The following is a 20,933-nucleotide window of genomic DNA, read 5'->3' as shown; positions in this document are numbered from 1 at the left end:
TAAACCTGTGACACAACTCCCTGGCCTGTTTTTAAGTACGTGGGATTCCCATCTGCTCCTCTTTGAGCCCAATTCACATCTGCTTAGTTTCTAGGGCCAGCCAGGCTTGGAAGTGACCAGTTCAGCATTAGGTTCCTCTAAATTTGAAGGCTGAAGTCTCCTGTCTTCACAAGATGCTTAACTCCCACTGTCCAGCCACTGCAGGCTGTGTGCTATCAGTGTTGAACAGTGACATCCGACAGATGAACACTTTCAAACTGTTATGGATATGTTAAAAATAACATAAGTTTTCCAGAGAATGTGATGTTAAAATTTATTTCTGTCTAAATGTCTCCAAATTGCTCTTCGATTTTTATCTGATTAAAAAATTGATGATTCATTGATAATTATTAATAACATTATCAAAAATATACAAATAATAATCACTGTATTGCAACATTGTTTTCAGACAGTGTTAGTAAAGAGCAGCTCAATTTCTGTGATAGCATACGCTATGCAAACAGTTATTATTTTATAAGACATGCCTCTGAAAAAATCCTAACTGAACATAGCACCTTGTAAAACGTAAAAGAGAAAAAAACTATTAACCAATATATTCTCATTTTGATCCACTGTGATGTAGACAAATGTATCCTATTAGTCATGATAAAGTTTCATTTAGAAATTCCTAAACCTCATAGTGAAAATAGCTGTCTTTTTAAGTATACTGAAAATACATCAAGCCTCTAGGTATTGTCCCGAGAGTCTGTGAGAAAGTTAAAGAGGCATAGCTTCATTTTAGTGCAGCAGTGTTCTTACACTCAGGCTGAATTCTGTGGATTTGGAGTGATGATAGTACACTCCCAAAATACAGAATGCAATTTCTTCAAAATGAAACATTTTTTAATTTGCTATTAAAACACACAAAGCCCCATGAATGGAATTAGCTGTAACTCAGCTAATCTCTGAAGTGAGATTTCCAGCTGGAGACTGCCACCTGGATTTTCCAGACTAGGGAGGTAGAAGGTTATCTCCAAATATCACTCCTTCTGGTTACTTTAGATGCTTATTTTAGGTAGAAAGGAATCCCTCCTGTCAGTGCCTATCTCTGATCAGCAGTTGCAGAATGTAGCCTGGCTGAGTAGAGGCCACATGAGTAACTAAATCTTGATAAAATGAACTCACCTGAGCACCCATCACCCATACTTCACAACCACTGAGGTGTCCAGGGTAAGACAGTTACACTCAATCAAATTAAGAGCTCCTTGTAAAACAAGACTGATGGAACTGCAAAATTTGGACATCTAAAATTGGTGACTCCAGTGGTTTTTTTTTTTCACAACACTCCCTGACATCTGGAGATGAAGATATGAATAGCACTTCTGGAAATCACAGCAGCTCTCTTTAGCTGCATAGTCAATGCTTGTAAACATTGACTAAAATTACTGTGGATTCTCTCATATTTGCTTGCAATGTGGCAAGAACAGTATAATTCAATATGTTGATTGGTCACTATTTACATAGCACCAGGAAAAGAGATATTCAGTTGGAGAGAGGCAGCAAAAATACCTGTCTTGCTATAGATATGTTTGCTGAATTCAAACAAATGGATGACACCTTCTTCTCAAAAAGTCACATAAATATGGACTGATCCACAAGAAACTAAAACAGTGCAGCAGTTGATGAAAATTCCTTTTCTTAGAGCTGATATAAAACACTTATATTACACAGAGTTTATGACAATACTGAGACCAAATCCACAACTCAAATTATTTTTCAACTTGAGGGTCTTCATGCTGGAGCACAACTGGGGACAGCAAAGATTCCTCATCCCTGCTTACACGAGGTTTAGTTTTGATGCTAGAATGGTGTGCAGCAAGGTTTTCCTTTGTATTATGGTAAATCTAGAATTGGGAACAGGAAATAAAAGATATCTTCTGTTATTATTTATTGTATTTGGAAAACTGCTCTCCTCCCCATGAAGCAGGCACTGAGTAATAGTGTCTTTAGTCCAGAATGGATACCCAAGTAGCAACTGGTAATTTGGAAAGGAATTGTTCATCCTCCCTGAAGAGGAGATAAACATCTGGTATGGATAGAACAGGACTTCCTCAGATAATCTTTATTATTTTGACCTTTGAGAATGACATACAGCATTCTGTCTGTGAGGACATAGCATGGTGATCCCTCATGAGACCCCCTGGCCCCCAGCTCAGGATCAGCTCCCCTCCCATGGCAGCTAGCAGCATCACCAAACCTGACTGCACTGGCTGCTGCACAAGGGAAGCCCATTCCCTCAGCACAGGCTGAGAGACTTCAGCTTTCCAGAGTCCCAGTGCAGGCAGTGGGAGGAAGAAAATCCTCATCAGGAAGGTCAGGATTCTTTCTGATAGCAGAAAAATATGCCCCAAGATCTTAAATGGATCCATGGGCAATGTATCCATAATAGAGTCATGTACTTCAATAGAAAGCAGGAGGTTATCCCTCAGCTCATCATGATCTGTGGAACTACATATAAACCTCACAAAAACCTGAACCTGAACCCAGGCATTGTTCACATGCTCATCTCACTGTATTTACTTACTGCTCCTTCGGCCTCAGCCAGCTGACAGGCCAGAGAGGAGACCAGGTAAGAAAAAGAGGGTCTTTTCCTGGAGTCAAGAGCCCAACAGGACTGCATCATGCAATAGCTGCAGAAGGAAAGACATGGCACAGAAAACATGTCAGCCCTTGGACTCTCTGTAAGCGACTACGCGGAGTTGTAGGACGTGAATGGAGAACCATGGGTATCAGAATGTTTTTATATAAAGAGACCAGAATTACAGTGTTGCATCAGAGGAAAAGAAGCAAAAAGATAAGGATAAAAGAAAGGTGAAATGATCTTATAGTGATTTAATCAGAGTCCTTAGTAAAATCTTCTTTGTGGTATGACACATAATAGCGCAATATTTGTTTTCCAGCTTCCATTGAGAAAATGTTAGGAAGACAATGCCATAGGGACTAAACCTGCTCCGTGTGGACTATGTAATCTTAAGTAAACTTTTCACACAGAAAGTCTTTTAATATAATTTGACATCAAAAAAATCTTCCTGAAATTTAAACACCACCTTAGAAATATTGCAGCTTCATCAGGCATCAGTGCTGTGCCTGACTGCTAAAGTCCCTTGCAAAGTTACGGGGACAATAGGCTCCCTGATATTTAAACCCCCCACAGCAATCTTTCATGGGTTAATCTCTCAGATTCCCCTGTACTTTTAATGCCATTACAGCCTTTATGTAGTGAGGATAAGAACAGTGCAGTGTCATAGCAAGGCACTCTGGCCCTAGAGCATCTATGAAACCTCTGCCAGGAGAGCTCAGCCAACCCAAAGTCCTTCTCTTTCCTCCATGTTCCAGACCTCGTAATTCTCTGTCACCTTCTCTTCTCTTGTTCCCTGGGGCCCACCTCTAGGCAGAGTCCACCCAGGCACAGAGGCACAGGCTGAAAATTATGATGAGAATACAAAATTAGCTTCCCCCAACTCTTCCTTAGCAGGGTTTTTATCTAAGAGTATCCCTAGCCACCTGGAACTGAAACAAACCTGGTAAAGCTCGATTAAATAATAAAGTTTAGGAAAGAACCCACCAAAAATTTAGTCCATATGGAAAACATACCTTTCGGGGGGAAAAAAAATAAAAGGAAAGAAAAGAAAAAAGAGAAAAGCAAAAGAAGAATAAAAGGGGAAAAAATCTGTGGTCTGAGAATAAGAAGTTCCCTGGGGAAAGAAGGCACAATTAAATAAATATAATAAATTAGTCCTGTCAAAGGCACATAACCTATAGTGTTGATCACTTCTGCTTTAGAACAAAATCTGCAGGATCAGGCAGTCTTTGTTAGATTTAGAGGAAGATCTCACGTTTTGCAACTAATTTTGGGTAAGAGATAGTGTACAATAAATAAAAGGTCATTCAAACAGTGACCTAGTAAGTATAAATTCTCATGCTGTGGATCACTTGGAAGTACACTTACACATCTTTTGTAGCATAATACGGTTGGTCCATTTTAAATCCACTTTGTATTAATTTGTAGAAATTTGTGTCAACCTGAATACCAGGGTAAGGATTTACACCTGTGGAAATTATCGGAGAATATGTGTTAATTCAGAAGCTGCCAAAACCAAACAGCGCTCTTTTGTCCCACTGTAAAACATACCCAAGGAGAATATTTCCCAGAGCAGTATTCCATAGGACCAGACATCGCTCTTCATGGTGTACGTCCTCTCGAACAGGCTTTCGGGAGCCATCCATTTGACTGGCAGTCGAGCCTGTGCAGACAGGGGGATGGAGAACAGGTCATGCTGTGACACAGGCAGTGACACAGGCTTTCTAGGTGACTCACTGTGCTTCTCACTGCCAGCATGATGGACTCATGTTTGCTGTGTGCAAAGCTGTGTCTCTGTCAGCAATCCCTGGACATTCCCATTGCAGAGAGAAATCGGCACTTCTAGAGAGCCAGTTCGTCTCATCCATTTTAGATGATTATTTAAGGAAGAGATGGGCTCAGTCCTGGAAGAGCCACCTTCCTTCCTCGGACTTTAAGCATAGAGTGGCCCAGATGGAGATGTCCACGCTGTACTTCTTCATAAAGCCAGAGGATCTGGCAGACCCCCACACATATGCTGTTGTCCTACCCTGTTATGTAACGCTGTTATTGCCCACAACAGTAAACAAATCCCAGCGCTTCCATCAATGGGTGCTTTAGAAAGAGCATGGGTACCATCTCATTTACAGAACCAGCTTTGTTAGTTTAATTATAATCTAAGAATTTGCTTTTGCCAAGGGCAGGAAAAACTGAGATTTCTGCATTGCCCACACAGATATGCACAAAGCTAGGAATTGCCCACACAGATATGCACAAAGCTATGCACAAGGAATTAAAAAATTTAAAACGTTTCTTTCTTACCATGGTATGAAAACCATGAAACTCATGAACTTACATTGCCCCTGACAATGTAGTTGGAGTCGTTCATTACATCTCTGGCAAGACCAAAGTCACATATTTTCACCACTTTCCCATGGGTCACCAGTATGTTCCGGGCAGCGAGGTCTCTGTGAATGCACTTAGAAGGAAAGGAAGGATTAACGCTCAGCAGCATTTGGTATCAGTGGTGGACAATTCCCTTCCCTCTGAGTTTGCACCTCCTTCCACTTCAGCAGTTTGGGGAATGGCCAAGCTGGACACTCCGCGGCTGCTGCTGGCAGGGAGACAGGGCCAGAGCAGGCACAAATGTGCCGTGCAGTTGCTTCTTACTCAGAGTGCTGCCTAAAACTGCAACCCAGTCTTTGCTGGTAAGCCAGGGAAGGAGGTACAGTTCAAACTTGCCACTGAGTGGCTCTGTTCCTCAACTTGCCTTTTGTAAACTGACCTATTTTTAGCATCTTTTCTATCTGAAAAATTTGCTACCCTTCACCGTACCGATTTGGACTCAAGAAATTCCATTCCTTTGGCAACTTGATATGAGAAGCAAAGAAGATCTTCAAAAGTGAGCACATTAAAATCCTCTTCTTCATCCATCTGTGTACCTGCATCCTTAATTTTATCTGTAAAAAATAATCAGAAGTATGAGTTTTCCATGGACTTCCTCACTCTGATTAATTCCACTGATTGTTGTAAAGGATTTTTACAGGCTCCCTACTAAGAGCAACATCACAAAGAGCATCCATCTTTTTTATCCTTTACTCAGATACAAAAGAAAGGCAAGCATTTTCGTATTCAAGTACTACGTATAGCATGAGCAGAAACATAAGCCTCTGATCTCAAGTGTTGTTGAATTCTCCTCCAGCAAAATTCCTGCCAGGACTGAAGAGAAACATATAATAGAAAGAGGCCTCTTTTGTCATGGAATCTAGTCTGGTCATATCAATAATACAAAAAATACAGTAAAACAGCATTCCTGAAGATATAGTCAATTAATCTCTTACCTTCCTCAGTAAACAGCACAATCCCATTTGATTCCAGTGTCACATTTATGTTTTGACTTCTTTGCATGGTTTCAAATTCATCCCCTCTGCACAGAGCTGTGTTCACACTGTACTTCAGGTGAGTCCCTGTCCTGGAGCAGGGAACACATTTTCAAAGGTTTCACTCAGTGTGTCACATAATCTTCTACACATAAACTCTTTTGCAGTGAAAAACATGAACGGTTACTACAACTAAAGACCTGGATACAGATATGACTCTTCTCAAAACTGGGAAGAGAAACAAGAGGTTGTTTGTCTTCTGCAGTCTCCATGAGGACAATCAAATCTCAGTTCCTCCTAAGGCATTGCTTATTAAAGTATATGAAGGCACATTCTCAAGAATTCAGTCATTTCACCAGTGTACAGCACAGGTGAGAATGCAGCTTAAAAAACAATAGCAGTTTTTAAAAGTATCAAACTTACTAAATTTTTTACCTGGAGTTTTGGTCCTGATGGATATTGTGGTAAAAGCTGAAGTTTTGTTGTTTAAAAATATCTGTCAGTGTCCAGTGAAACTTTTCTCTCTTGCTCCTCAAGTAGTTCAGAAGGTCACCGTAGCAACAGTATTCAAATATCAAGTAGATTGGTCCTGAAATAGTTGGAAATGTAAATAGCCTGCTACTATTTATAGCACCCTCCCCATTAAAGCCCTAATGCTGCTTCATTTTCTCTCGGGATTAATCTGTGTTAAAACATCCCAAGCATCTTCCATTCCCAGGTAGATAAGCTGTACTGATAGGCATGTAATGAGAATTTGTTTACTGACTGTGTAACTTTGACCTTGTGGTGCATCTCTCAAACTGTGTTGAAAATCCCTTATAGAAACAAAAATCCTCTCCTATCCAATGTCAATGGGGAGGACAGTACAGGCTATAAGGATGCAGCATATTTTCTAAACCATGCAGGGTTCAAGCAGAAGATGACTCCTGCTAATTATCTGGATGTTGTGAGTTTGTATTCTTTGACCTACATCCTTCTGTCTATCTGTGCAACCTTCAAGCACTGGAAAGATCCTTTTTATTTTTCCCCAAGAAGACCACCTGAAACCCAAGAGTACTTTGCTGAGGGGACCTAAACAAGGGATATCCCTTGCAAGGGGAGGTGTCTTAAGTAGAGCACTGGTCAGGACACTTTCTCAAGAAAGGAAAAACACATCCAATTCCTGACCCAGGCAAGCCTGGATAAAAGCCATGACCAGCCAGCAGGAGCTCAGAGTGGTCACACATCACACTGCAAAGCCTCACTCTGCCACCACCACTTCTGGCCCAGAAAGACTGACCATGAATCCGTGGATATTTCTGTCAGAAGGCCACTGTCAAACAAGGTGGAGCATGCTGAAAAAAGTGGTAAGGTCTCTCAGAGCATGGATGGGAAAGTCTTGAGAACCATGTAAATGCTTCTGAAAATGGCACTTGGATAAGGCTGGAAGTGTTCCTGCCCTACCTACCAGACCAAGCAGGTTTTCCCTGCAGCTCTCCTGCCTGCACCATCGCATCCTGCCCACTGTTCCAGAAGGCAGTGGCAGTATTTTTAAATCAGCAAAAGCTACCAAGAACAATCTATTTCTCTGCTTTCCTATTACCCCTCACGTCTGTGCCTGGCAGTATTGCCACTGATGTAAACTGAGGAAACAAAAGTTAACTGTTCTACTTGGTCTCTCTGACTAAATAAATAACCATGACAGAAAATCTGCCAAGCTTTTTAGTGTCAGGTGTTCTGGTTCATGATATGGATCTACACTGGGTGAAACCCTGGCATTTCCCCAAGCTGATCTGTTTTTAGCCTCTCTTCAAAGACTCTTGTTCACCATTGGACTGGCCAGAGAAGCAGTTCTTTGGACAAGAATAGCTGTGTAAGTTACCTCAATTATAACACAAGTCACACAATAATTATTCATTGATAATACGTTGCTACTTTCATCTTAGCCCATCTTTGGTTATTTTTTCATTCTTCAGTTTTGTTTTTACATTTGGTCCTTTAAAAGGTTGTCCCTCTTTCCATTATTTATTCTCTAATTTCTTCTTTTTTTTTCTGTCCCTCCTACCCCTGTTATTTTTCAGTTTCTCTTGTTTCCTGTCTATCTTTTAGCTATTTTTGTCCATTCATTGGTGAGATGCATAAATAAAAAAAAAATATAATTTCCTATGTGAACATAATCATGTGCATACAAAAGTCCCTGACACCAGATAAGTTTTTCCTTTTTACTTAATAAACTGGCTCATACCAGTGCCATCACCACCATAACAGGAAATCCTATTCTACAGAAGGACTGTTGTATCACTTCCTGCCAGTATAATCAGAAATGACCCTTTTCTGTACACATGCATGCCCTTAAATTTGCTTTCGGTTCATCTTTATCTTATTTTGGGCCAGCACAGAACAGCAAAATTAGTCCTCATTATTCTGGTGGTTTTAACTGGTACTTTTCTACAATTTCAATTTACCTGACAGAGTACAAGCTCCTAGCAGGTTCACAATATTTTCATGGCTTCCAATGTGAGTCATCATTTTCAGCTCAGACATTAGAGCATCTTTTTCTGAAGCATCAGGTTTTTCTGTAAAAGCAACAATACAGATTTGGAAATCTCCGGCAAAGAAATGAAAACTTAAATGGTTGTGATGCTTTTTCACATGCAAATCTTAATTTCAAATTCATTGGACTAACAGTACATTTGGGAACATCCTAAAAAAACCTTTCCAAAGTATATAAAGATTCAGTCAAAGGTGGAAACTAAATTTGTGTGTGAGTGCAGATCATTTGAGAGCTTGGGAAAGCAGTCATTAAATGTCAACATTTGTCATTCTTGAGCTGGCAAGGAATGACAGCAATATATTAAAGTGTTCCCAAGCACAGAAAAAATGGCAGACAAGCCTGTGGCAGAGAAATGTTAAGAGAGAAAAATGGCAGCCACATGGCACACATCCAGCTGCAATCCAGCAGCTGAGAAGGCCACCCTGTGGCTTTAATCTTGTTTTTCAGCGAGCATTTGGTGCTCAAGACTTCAGTGTATTGGGTACGTGAACCAAAATGATCAAGTCAAGCTTCCACAAAGACAACCACAAAGGAGTGGGCCAAGGAAGCATAAACCTGATGCTTATGTGGAAATGTGGGATGAAAACCTGAAAGGCAGTGCTGGCAGGAAGGGGCTGTGTGGGCACACAGGTGGGCAGGGTGCTGGTATCAATGTGAAGCTCATTCCAGTACATAACAAAAGGTGGGTGAGGTGGATACCTGTCTCTTCCCAAGCAACAAGTCACAGGATGAGAGGAAACACTTCAGTTTGTGCCTCAGGAAAGGATTAGATTGGATATTCAGAAAAATGTTTTCACCTATATGCTTCAATGGGCTGTCGAGCACTGGAAGAGGCTGCCCAGGGAAGTGGTGGAGTCACCATCCCTGAATGTATTTAAAAGATGTGGCTCTGAGGGACATGGACAGTGATGGCTAACAGTTGGACTCAGTGATCCTAGAGGTCTTTTCTGGTGTAAAGTACTCCACCATTCTGTGAACAAGGCTGTGATTAGCTGGGACACAGGAGGCAGCAGCCCTCCTCTGCTTTCTTCCAGGGAGGCTTGCTCCTGGACTCTGATTTTATGAGGAGTCAAGACAGCTTGGAGAGAGGTCAGACCATAGCAGAAAGGAGTATTTGAGGTTTAGTATCCTTATTCATAAGGAGGGATGGAAAGAAACTGTTTTGTGTCATCATCAAGAAAAAAGACTACAGGAAATTGTGCCGGGAGTTTTGGAAACAAACTAGCACAGACACAGCAGACAAAGGGCTTGGGACAGCTATGCAGCGCTACAAGAAAAAGGGGCCTTAGACCAAGGGTCATAGTCACCAATATAACCAGTAGGATAATCTGCACTGGGGATTTGCATTTCTCCTCTTTAGAGGCTCCCTACTTCCCCACACAACACAGACCTGTAGTGTGTAGGGAAAAATGCAATGTACTGTGGGATGAAGGCACTTCAGCAATACCTTTCCAAACTGAAACAGCGATTTGCAAGCACTTTGAAAGGATTTTGAAGCCAAGCATTTGTGAGGTGTGACTGCTGAAAGTTTCCTGTATAAGGGGGATTTCTAATGCCTCTTCTACTTTGGAGATAGTAGAATGCTTGTAGAAGGCACCAGAGTTGATCATACCTTTTAGCATTTTGACTGCCACCTGGACTGAATCTCCTGCATTGTTAATTCCATAAGCTGTGGCAGTCACTACTTTCCCAAAGGCCCCAGAACCAAGGACCTGTCCTACAAGACACAAAATGCCAGTATTATTTGCTGCTGGTACAACACAGACTACTGCTCCAGTTTTGAGATTTAGCTTATGGATTGCTCACCAAATTCCAGATTTTCCCTGGGAAATTCCCATTTTATATCATATTCAAATTCTCTGAAGTCGACGTAGATGTATTCATTATCTGATGGCCCTATCATCTGTATCATTTGCCACTGGCTTTCATATTTGAATTGCTTTGGAAGAGAAAGAAACGCACAATGAAATAAGTCTTAGAGAAGAAACAGCCTGGTAGGAACAAAAGAAGGATGGCCAAGTATTTATGTTTGCTTTTACCTTTTTGTATTTAAGAAAAATTAATACAAACAAAAAAGCGATCAAGAGGAGAAAAAATCCAACGGAGACATAGAATGCAGCATTGTCCAGGGGTGAAGAAACAGCTCCTGTAACTTTAAAAGACACACATTACTACCCACTGGAACACAGTTTGTGTGTACAGCTGAAAATGCAAGGAGAGCCCACGGTCAGCTCTGGCAGTCTGCAGCCCTCTCACACCCGAGCCTCCTCTGCATGGGGAGTGAGAGGCAGCCGTATGCAAAGCAAGATGACCAGTGGGCATTAAGTTCTGGGTAATTCTGACATCTGTTTTCATTAAAAAAAAAAAAAAAAGGAAAAAAAAGAGCTAAATCCATTAATAAACCTAAATGCATGGAGGTATTGCTGTGATCCTTGAATTGAACTTAGTGAGAATAAACAGGAATAAAGTGTTGATTGAGCATGCAAACACGAAACTACCCTCATATTTTGGTTGTTTCTAAAAGCGTAAGTATTATGATTACTTTCTATTCTAATTTCAACCTGAATTATCAAATTCTGACAGTGGTCCCAGCTTCTGTCCACTGTAGTCATCACTGTAGTAGCTTGTTCATCAGGACAAAGGAAATCCCTGTATTGCAAATACCTGGGTTTTTCAAAACAATTCCTGGTGCCACAGCACGTCCCCTCTAACTGAAATATTTTTCTCTATGGAATACATATGGTGTTGCAAGTACAGAGTGCAAATAATCACACTGACTTTCTGCTTCCATGAGGAAATCTGTGATTCCCTTGACAAGAAGAGAGACTGCCTAACCACGACTTAACCTTCTGTCACTTGCCTATGGCAGTTTAAGAAGGTCTCTTTCCCAGTACTCCTGCTTTCCAGACAGGGATTGACCCTTCAGTGGGTCTGTTGGCTCAGCCGTGATCTTGCTTGGGTGTGCAGTGACCTCCATGGGGTGAGGAGAGCTCCCATGGGCATTTCTGGCAGCACCACAGGGACCTATGGGAAAGGAGCAAGGGACAGCACATGCCACCAGCTACCAAAGAGCTTTTAGCTCTTGCCAAAGATGATTCTTCCAGATTTCATGTAGGGATGACTAAAGTAAAATAAGGAACCAGCCTCAAACATTGCCATGCCTCCATCCTGCACTTCTTTTTTTTTTTTTTTTTTTTTTTTTTTTTTTCTTTTCCTGTTTATTTTAATGAGGGACGCCTCTGCTTTGGGCCTAGAGAAAAAAGAATTTTGTCTCCCATTCACCCACCATTTCTAATACTGTGTATATACAGAGCTTGTGTTTTACCTGCAATGCCATTGCACAGTCAGCCATTTAGCCAGATAAAAAGCATTGTAGGTTCTACCATGCCAGCTGTAGTTGAGAAAACCCGTGCTAAAACACTGGCTTGTGGTACCTGACAGGTTAATGAAACTCTTTTCACAGGCTGAACCAGCTGAATTGTTTGCACAGCACTCCACTGAGAAGGTTGTTGCTGTCTCCTTTACATATAAAGTACTGCTTGAAATCCATGACCCCAGGGATCTCCTCTCTGGCAAGAAGTTCTGAATCCCCTCTGTGATTTCCTCTGTGCAGCTGAAAAAGGAAGAAGACCAGTTTTGATTTTTAGCTTTTTTAGTGACATTTGCCAGGGGAGAAGGTGGGAACTTTCAAAACGTATCTCATGTCTGTGTTGGAAGAGAAGAAAAGAAGGGTCTTGTGTTTTGTCAGTGACAGAGTGAGACCTCTGGTCACTTACCGGTCTCATTTTTGGTGATGGACATGGCAAGGTTAGCAGGGACTGAGCTACCTCCTACACTGGGCTCACTGCCACTTTCCACCACTGCCTTGGCAGGGTACTTGCAGCCCCTGAACTCTGGAACCTCCATCAGATTCACAACTGACACCACCCCCCATACCACATCTATTCCCACTGATTTCATATTTGCCTCAAAACATTCAAACCACTGAGCAGCTGCAAATGAGGCACTGCTAAAACTAAAAATGCAATATGAACCCAGAGTAGAAGCTCTAACTCCTTTCTCTGAAGGCGCGTCACTTCAGCCATTAAGTTTCTCTCACTCATGATGGAGAGCCTCCATCCACCCAGATGGAGAGTATTAATGACTTATTTAAGGCCTGATATGTAGAAAGAGGGAACTTGACACTTGAGGGAAAGGTGGTTCACATAGATAATTTTGTCTTCTAGCTTTTCTATCATTCATCAGCTTAGTGTCTAATTTACTCTCCACATAAATAAATTAGGAGACAAGAGAAATTTATTTAGCTCTACTCATAGCACTGGCTTCTACATTTGGAAGTTCCTCAGAAAAGATGTGTCACAGAATTTTCTTCCCAGGAAGATGATTTAAGGAGCATTTTAAACCTACTCTCTGCATGTTTTTTTCCTCTTCCATTTTTGCACAGATTGATATAAGGAAGCCTTTTAAGAGGTATCGGTGAAAAAAATGTCAAGGTTTTTTTTTGTTTGTTTTTTTTTTTTTTTTTTTTTTTTTTTTTTTTTTTTTTGTTTTGTTTTTTTTAATGTCTAGCTAAAATAAATACTTTAGAGTTTATCCTCAATCTTACAAAGGAAAATTTGACTTAGTATTCTTCTGCACCATGGGATTACTAGTTTCTTGGCATATCTAAAATAAAAATTGCAGAGTTCACAGATCAGGTCAAAGCTGTTTAAGCATTTTTAAAAATTTTAGAGCCTGACTCATTCCCCTAAATAAATAGAGGAAATGGAGACATTCTTACTAACTTTACTGGAAATACTCTTACTAACTTCACTGGAAACACTCTCACTGACTTTAGTGGTTTTGGTAATAGATCACCATAGCAGGTCTTTTAACCAAAGCTTACCCAGTTAATCAAGCCTGCATTGACCAATGCATTCCCTAAATCCCTATAACTTTGATAGGCTAAGAGAAAAACTTAGATTGGACTTTGTTACCCCTTAACTGTTGATATAAACCCGGTGGGGTCTATTTTGGTGTAAAGAGCCCAAGATACACATCTTTATAGACTTCATTTGATGGCAATAAAAAACGGGAAAACTTCCCCTAATTTTGGTGATCTGGTTCCCCTGGAGTAGGGCAACCAGTTAAACGCACACAGTGAAGTGTGCATTTTACATTTAGTTTGTTACAGGCTGGTCTTCATTTAATCAATGATAGCTCAGATACTCTTTGCAATGAATAAAAAGAAAGAAAGTTGTTTACTTGGATGAGTTCAGTTCAAGGCAGTTCCTCCAAACCCAGGATGAGGCAGGGTAACCTTCAGCAACACAGGAGATCTGCTTGAACAACAGCTGCATCCTTATTTTGGGCTTTCCTGCAATAAGGCAACACAAGGCTTAAGGACATGGCTTAGTGGTACACTTGGGAGTGCTGGGTTAATGGTTGGAATCTATGTTCTCAAAGATCTTTTTCAACCTAAACAATTCCATGATTCTGTAAGACAATTTCTGTAGCACTTCAAGCGACAAAACCCCGTACACTTATGTGGCAATGTCATATCTGCTGAGACCAAGGTCTGCTTCTGCTTTCAAAATAAAAAACTTCATCTCACAGTGAGAGCTGGGTGTAGCTCACAGTCCTCCTCCTTCCTTGGTTTTGTGGATGGCAGCGTGGCAAGGCAAGGGGAGCAGCCACTTCTCTGTATGGGCACAGCCAGACCAAAACAATGGCAGAGCCAAAATTAGAAGTCTTGACTTCTGCTTTTCTGACTCGGACTAAGCAGCTGGCCCTAGGACTGCCCTGGCACTGAGGTTCTGGGTGTCCAACTTGTACAAAATGTGCACAGAAGACCCTTGTATAAGTCCTATATCATAAATAAGACCCCCAGACCTGTAGCAAGGGAGAGATGTGCAGTCATGTGGCAGAACTGAGATGATTGAGAGCATTGGTCAAGACTGTGCATGTGTGTGAATTGTGGGCATGGGTGTATGAGGCACTGCTGCCCGAACACACCAGTTACACACCAGAGGGTGTCCACACTAACTACATTAACTCATAAATACCATTAGGGAAAATAAATATCATAAACGGGGCATAGAAAGCTAATTCCTAATGGGGAGAAGGGTTTCCTCCCAACTCTGTGTCTTGTGTGGTTTCTGCAGCAGTCACATATATTCCAGCTTTGTAGAGATAGAATAGAGTTACTGTATTTTACTGACTTCCTAGGCTTGTAATTTTCTTAAGAAGCATTAATTTTTCTCAATATGCAACTGATTCCTCATATTCTGTTTATGGTAGACTAAAGGGAAGAAAAAGAATTAGTAACTTTCTCCTCCTTTCTCTGTTCTCCATCCTTAACTGACACAAGAAATACAACCCACAAGCATCCAGTGTCTTTCTCTGACCCAGTGCTTGGATTTCAGCAGTGTGATGCAGTGTGAAGAGAGTCATGTTTTTGCCTTTTGATCCTCCATTTTAAACAATAAATCTATGTAAATGAAATAGGGAATACCAGTCAAAAAACCCAAAATAGCTCAGTTTATACCAGTGATAAAACCCCAGACTTTGCCAAATCTTCAGCAATAGTTTTCTTACTTACTTCTCACATACAGAGTGAATTTTTTAGTTACAACTGTATCATCATTTTCAGCATAAAATACGTATATCCCAGACTGGTGCTGATGGTTGCAGAACTTCGATGAAATGCTGTGGAACAAAGTCAGAAAAGGGAAAAGGACAAAATATTGACTTGAAAAATATTTCAAAGGCAGTCAAAACTCATGTATAGGTTTGAAACAATTCTGCATCTTCTCATGAAAAATACAAAGGAAATTATTTTTGCTTAGAGAATATAAATCCCAGAATCTAACTATGCTGGTGAGAAGATTTTTTTTGCCTGCAGTATTGATTTAATTCTGCATGTTTTCTCTCACTCTTCCTGGAGTGCATGCAGGCTGTCAAGCTGTGATTTTGTTACTAATTCATTGGAAGACAAGACACATCCAGGCACATCTGCAAAGACCAGCAAAGGAGCAAACTTTCTTCTCTCCGAGGAGCTTAGATGGGAGTTTCCAGCTGATGTGATAGATTGTGTTAGGAAGCAACAATGACAGGGAGGAACATAAGAGACAAACATCTCCAAATGGAAAGATCTCACATAGGCTCAGGAAAGTGATCATCATCATAAGTTCCTTGTCAATGAGATGAAACACCAACCCTCAAGGTCGTTCTGCAGGAAAAAAACAGCCTTTTTCTAATCCCTATGGCCTTTGAGCCAATGGGTGGCAGAAAACCAATACCCAAACCATGCAGGAGACAGCTTGTGACAATGGAGATAGCCAGGAGGGGTCTAACAAGTCTCTGGGCAGAAACTAACAACAAAGAGCTGCAGAGAATTAAAGATTCATGCCTGACTGTCCTGTTGTGACACTGGTGTATGGGACATGGGATGATGCAGGGAGAAGGAAATATGCCATTTTATAGTGATGGTATCCTGTTTCTGTGTTTCCAACTAGGTTATTGCTGTAGGACAATTGTCAGCTTTGAATAGCAGATTATGCAGTTCACGAGCATTAGAAAAGCATCCTAAGAAGATGACTCAGGGGTAGTTGCTGACAATTTTGGGATAGGTGTTTCTGCTGACAATTCAATGGCAACCATGTTGTAGGTCCCCAACTCTGCTTTAGTGATAAAGGCAAGCAGGAACATCAGAGAGTTTGAAGAGAGAAGAAAAAAAAAAACCAACTCAGATAGCTCATATCAGCAATATGCAAAGTAGGAGAAAGCAGTAATGAGATCAGTCTTGAGAACTGAAATCGGGATATTTCTCCTTAAGCAAGATACATACGAAGGCACCAAGTATCACCTTGAAATTCTAAACCAGAAAAACTCGCCTTGAAGCCACTGGCAATTTTGTCTTCTGATTAAGGCCACACTTTCATATAGTTATTGACTTTTGAATGTCTTAATCTGAAATGATGTCTCCAAACTCATGGGTTTTTTAAAGTCAGAACCCTTTTAAGCTGCCTCAAAAAAGATACTGAAGACAGGAAAAAAAAAAGGACCAAACAAAAAATAATTAGTTGCTTTTGAAATCCCAAGTTGGAAGGATTATATCCTAATGAAATAATCAGAAAAAAATTACCAGAGTATCTTCAAAACCTGAAAATATAAGGGGATGTGAGTTAAGTACTGCAAATTTAACAGAGGACATTGTGTATATGAAAAGCCATTAGTTCTTAGGGGGGAAGTGAAAATCAGCAGTGCTGAGAGCCCACAAAAGCAAATAGAAAATGGAAATTCTGAAGGAATGTCTGAAAGTGTCTGGAATGTCTGTAAATGTAGTGACAGGAGAGATGGATCATTGGGTTTTGAAATAAAAGGCTGAAGAAAAGTACGGAATTAATTATTAAAATGTAATATGATTTTTTATCTGAAGGAATAATTTTACAAGAGACTGGCAGAAATTAAAAGAATAAAACCAGGAAGTGAAAAAGGATATGGAAGGAACAAAGTAGAAGTGCTGGGAGACAGGATTACACAGAAATCAACTAGAACATGCAAAGTGAGACTCACAATGTGTTTAGATATGTGATGACTTTTTTTGTGTTGCTTTGAGAATCCTTCTGCTTTAAAATCACATTGAAATCTGGAAGGCTACAGCTTGCAGGCAGAATCTCCTGACTTCCCTACCCCCTGCTGCTTCTGCATGCTTCAAACTGAATGAAAGATGTACCCCTACTCTTTGTCCTCAGGTGAGACATGTCTATCCTGTGCTTGTATTCAGCCAAAATTGGATTGTTGTGAGGGATGTCTGCACAAAAGGATGTACTCGTCAGATGAATAATCAGCATATTCAAGTGTTTTCCCCTCTATTTTATTTTTGCATGAAATAAATAGGACGCAAATAAATGCAAAGAATAACTACCCAAAATAAACATTAAAAATCCTGTTCATCCAACAGCACTGTCACCAAAATGGCTGAGTTATGTGTTTGAAGAAGCCACCAGGCCACGCCCCAGCAATGCTTGGTGGCTGTGGCTTGTGCCTGTGGCTGAGCCAGCCTGGACACAGGGCTCCAGGGACAGGAGCTGGCCTTTCCCCATCCAGCAGGTGGTGATCAGCACTCAGCGACTGCTGCTTTGTGCAGCGATGGCTCTGGAGAGACTCATAAATCCCAGGCCAGCAGTTGCACCTTACTGACTAATGACAGCTGCCTAAACTATTTCAAAAGTTCTCAATGTAATTATTGTTGGCACAGTCTGTAGCACCTAATTCTTATCTGTGGGCTGAATTTACACCCACTGTCAATCATCCAAGCAAAACTGAGTCCTGCTGGTACAACCAGTGAGGAGGGGTGTGTGTCAGCTGCAAAGCAAATCAGCCCTGTGTTATCAGCTGGGGGGAGGTACTGATTGGACAAGGATGAGCAAATGCTCCTGGCTGTCCCCTGAGACCTCATTTCCAAAATCAGTCTTGTCACAAGGCACAGTTCTGCCAAGCCCATGTCAGGCGTTGCAGATTAGTCACCAATACCCACCCGGTGCTATCAAAGTTTGCTGACAGCCCTCACTTTATCAGCAGGGACAGAGTTCCTGTGGACATTGCCAGGAGATGACAATTTGCTAACCTGAACTGAGCTGTCTCTGAACTTCACTGAGGTCTGACTCCAATACGCAATCTGATGCAGATGAAAAGGCCAGTCTGTTGCAAAGATAACTTGACAAGCTAGTGGATAAAATCAAAGGTACAAAAATGCTATGGAAAGAAATCATAAAAAATGTAATCAAAGCTTTGACACAGCTTTGTGCAGATGTTGACAGAGGTTTTAAGAATGTGAGAAAGAATCGGAGTAGCTGCATTAGCTCTTGCCTACAGCCTGCTCGCTTTTAATGTAAAACCTTGAAAAGAGCATCATGGCTTTACTTTCATTGAGGTGAGTAAAAGCTGTTACCTGCAAAGCCATGGGACTACTCTGAAAGAAACCCTGAAGGAAATTAGATAATGTTATCAAGAAATTAGAGAGCCTAGGGAATGGAGAAAACATTAGCCTTAAACAGGATTCATGCCAGAAGTCCATTGTAGGAAATAACAGAAAAGGTAGATAACTAACAGGTTTATTCAAAACATGTTTTGCTGCAGCAGTGGAAGAATCCATGACCTGGGTAACGAGCAGAACGGCATGTTTCTGTGACACAGGCACAGGCCAGCAGACCTAGCAGAGGCCTGGGAACTACAGCACCCTGGACTTGGTCTGAGCTCTTTGAAAGACACTGGGAACATCATCAACAACAGGATGAGAAAATGGGAACATGCAGAACTTGTGATCCAGAATGAAAACTGTAACACATCTGTAACTCAGAACTTATATTAGAGAGAAGGGGAATGGCAAAATGCATATAAACCAAAGAGTTGCTGGATGCATAACTTAGCAAAGGGTTTATTTTAAACAGAGAATAAAGTGGTTCTACAAGTTATCTATGTAAACTGTTGTTCAAAGCCAAAATTACGTTTGAGTGCCTTTTGTTAACAGTCTCACCATGTGGCCCATTCATATTTTAAAAACACAGAGTTCAAAACATCAGAAGTAAATGGTCCAAATGAGATATAAAGAAGAAGCACTATTATATTAAATTATTACAAAATGTTCAAATACCTGTGTCCATCCACACTGTAACTTTGTATACATGGAAATGTTTTATTGGAATATAGCCACATGCATCTAACTGGAGGATATGCTCTAAAGTTTACTTCAAAGCAAAACTCTTCCTCACCGATTTCAAAATCTTCTTTAGAGTCAGTTATATTTATAAATCCCTTTTCTGGAGAAAAAAAAAAGAAGAAAAGATGTATTAGAAAGGCTAGACTTCAATGAAAACATTTTAACATCGTCAAAATAGTACTGAAATATTGTCACTGTGTTCAGTTGCAGACAAATGATTTGAGCCTGATGAAGTTGCATTTTTGGTCAGACCAGAGCACTTCCAAAATGGTCTGGCATTTCTCTTCAGCCTAACCTACAGAGTCACAGGGCCAATAATGTCATTATTTAGTTTGGTTTGGGTGTGTTTTCCAGGTGTTAAAAGCTGCAATTCCTGGCTTTCTTTCTACAGGAATAAAACCATCATAATCACCACCATCATAATTAGTAGTTCTTTCTCCTTCCCTGAAATAAGCTGAAGATTTTGCAAATGAGTCTTGTAGCTGATCCTTTATTTCTCCATTTAAATTAAACATATTTAATGCAAGATGACAGCAACATGGAAAAATGTTTTGAAGAGGTCCGTGAACCATGTGCTGCTGGTATTTGCCCTGCTAGGGTGGGATTTGTTTTACCTAGTGGAGACGTCAAAAGCTCTGTGATCCACCTAAGCTTCTTGTCTGGACATCTGATAAACTCAGTGGAATGAAAAAGGCATATTCCAATATTTCCCATCCTAAAGCAGAAGATGGCAAAGATGTACTGAACCACTTCTGGAAATACTGTTTCTTGGCACTGACTGATGAAGGAACCAAAGTCATAGCTGGGGCTAGATGTCTCACGGCTCGGAATGAATCCTGCCCAAAGAGACTGAACAGCAGACATGTTTGGGGGAAGGCTGTCCTAAAGACACCATTGGTGCTAGGATCAATTCTGTAAAGACCACAGAACCATATACATTGGAAGAGATATGTCAAACTCCTGCCCAGAGCAGGTCCAGCTAGATGAGATTGCTCAGATCCTTGTCCTGCTTGGTTTAGGTATCTCCAAGGACGGTACAACCTCTGGAATACTTGTGGTGTTGTTTAATCAGCTACATGGTGAAAAACTACACCACAAAAACATTGCTGGACCTGTTTTTTTCCTTTTGAGTGTTTTTTTTTCTGATTGTAACCCTATGTTCTGCTTGTTATATTTTATCTGTCTTAGCCTACTTACTACCTGGAAACTCCCATAAAAACCACAAACATTTCAGTATTTCAAAACAAGAAACTATTGTTTCATGAGTACTCTCCTATTTTTTATATTAAAGGCTTATTGATTTTATACATGGAGCCTTCATCTTTTGGTCTTCATCCTGCCAGGCAGAATATAACAACACAACCAGCCAGGAGTAAAGGCTTTCTCCAGAGAACATATAAGGACCTTGGAGCAGTGTATGCCATTTATCTGGAAAAGAACTGAGAAAAAAAAAGTAGTTCTTTATTGGAGGAGAAAGAAAATGGCACATTATTGCTTGGTTTATTATTTTTGGCAGGCTTAAGTGTATTTTTGACTATTTACACTGAGCAATGACAAAGAGGTGAGATGAAACTCTCGAGACTGAGCAAGTCTCTGTGTTCCTCATATTTCTGTATTGTTTTGCTTTTAATATAATGTGCTGCAAAATAACTTACATATTCCTGAACTAAGATCATGTAGTGCTAAAAATTCTTTGTTTAATGGTGGTGGAAACTGAAC

At 40.6% G+C, this 20,933-nt stretch overlaps 1 protein-coding gene across 1 annotated transcript in view; it reads right to left on the bottom strand.

Moving 5' to 3' along the window:
- Positions 1 to 1,737: 1,737 nt before the first annotated feature.
- The window catches only part of FLT3 (fms related receptor tyrosine kinase 3), a 29,003-nt gene continuing 9,807 nt past the window's right edge, over positions 1,738 to 20,933 (bottom strand). The window contains exons 9-24 of the mRNA XM_041487119.1: positions 19,149 to 19,314; positions 15,093 to 15,199; positions 13,757 to 13,868; positions 11,947 to 12,125; positions 10,552 to 10,664; positions 10,319 to 10,451; positions 10,125 to 10,229; positions 8,424 to 8,534; positions 6,415 to 6,568; positions 5,941 to 6,071; positions 5,435 to 5,559; positions 4,956 to 5,078; positions 4,172 to 4,283; positions 3,989 to 4,088; positions 2,564 to 2,669; positions 1,738 to 1,883 (exon numbers count right to left, since the gene is read on the bottom strand). Of these exons, the coding sequence (XP_041343053.1) occupies positions 1,749 to 1,883; positions 2,564 to 2,669; positions 3,989 to 4,088; positions 4,172 to 4,283; positions 4,956 to 5,078; positions 5,435 to 5,559; positions 5,941 to 6,071; positions 6,415 to 6,568; positions 8,424 to 8,534; positions 10,125 to 10,229; positions 10,319 to 10,451; positions 10,552 to 10,664; positions 11,947 to 12,125; positions 13,757 to 13,868; positions 15,093 to 15,199; positions 19,149 to 19,314 (2,012 nt within the window). The 3' untranslated portion in view covers positions 1,738 to 1,748. The remainder of the gene's footprint in view (positions 1,884 to 2,563; positions 2,670 to 3,988; positions 4,089 to 4,171; positions 4,284 to 4,955; positions 5,079 to 5,434; positions 5,560 to 5,940; positions 6,072 to 6,414; positions 6,569 to 8,423; positions 8,535 to 10,124; positions 10,230 to 10,318; positions 10,452 to 10,551; positions 10,665 to 11,946; positions 12,126 to 13,756; positions 13,869 to 15,092; positions 15,200 to 19,148; positions 19,315 to 20,933) is intronic.

Source organism: Pyrgilauda ruficollis, unplaced genomic scaffold (assembly GCF_017590135.1).
Source record: "Pyrgilauda ruficollis isolate IOZ18807 unplaced genomic scaffold, ASM1759013v1 scaffold8, whole genome shotgun sequence".
In the NCBI taxonomy this organism is placed as follows: Eukaryota; Metazoa; Chordata; class Aves; order Passeriformes; family Passeridae; genus Pyrgilauda; species Pyrgilauda ruficollis.
This window is presented reverse-complemented; position numbering and strand designations above follow the sequence as displayed.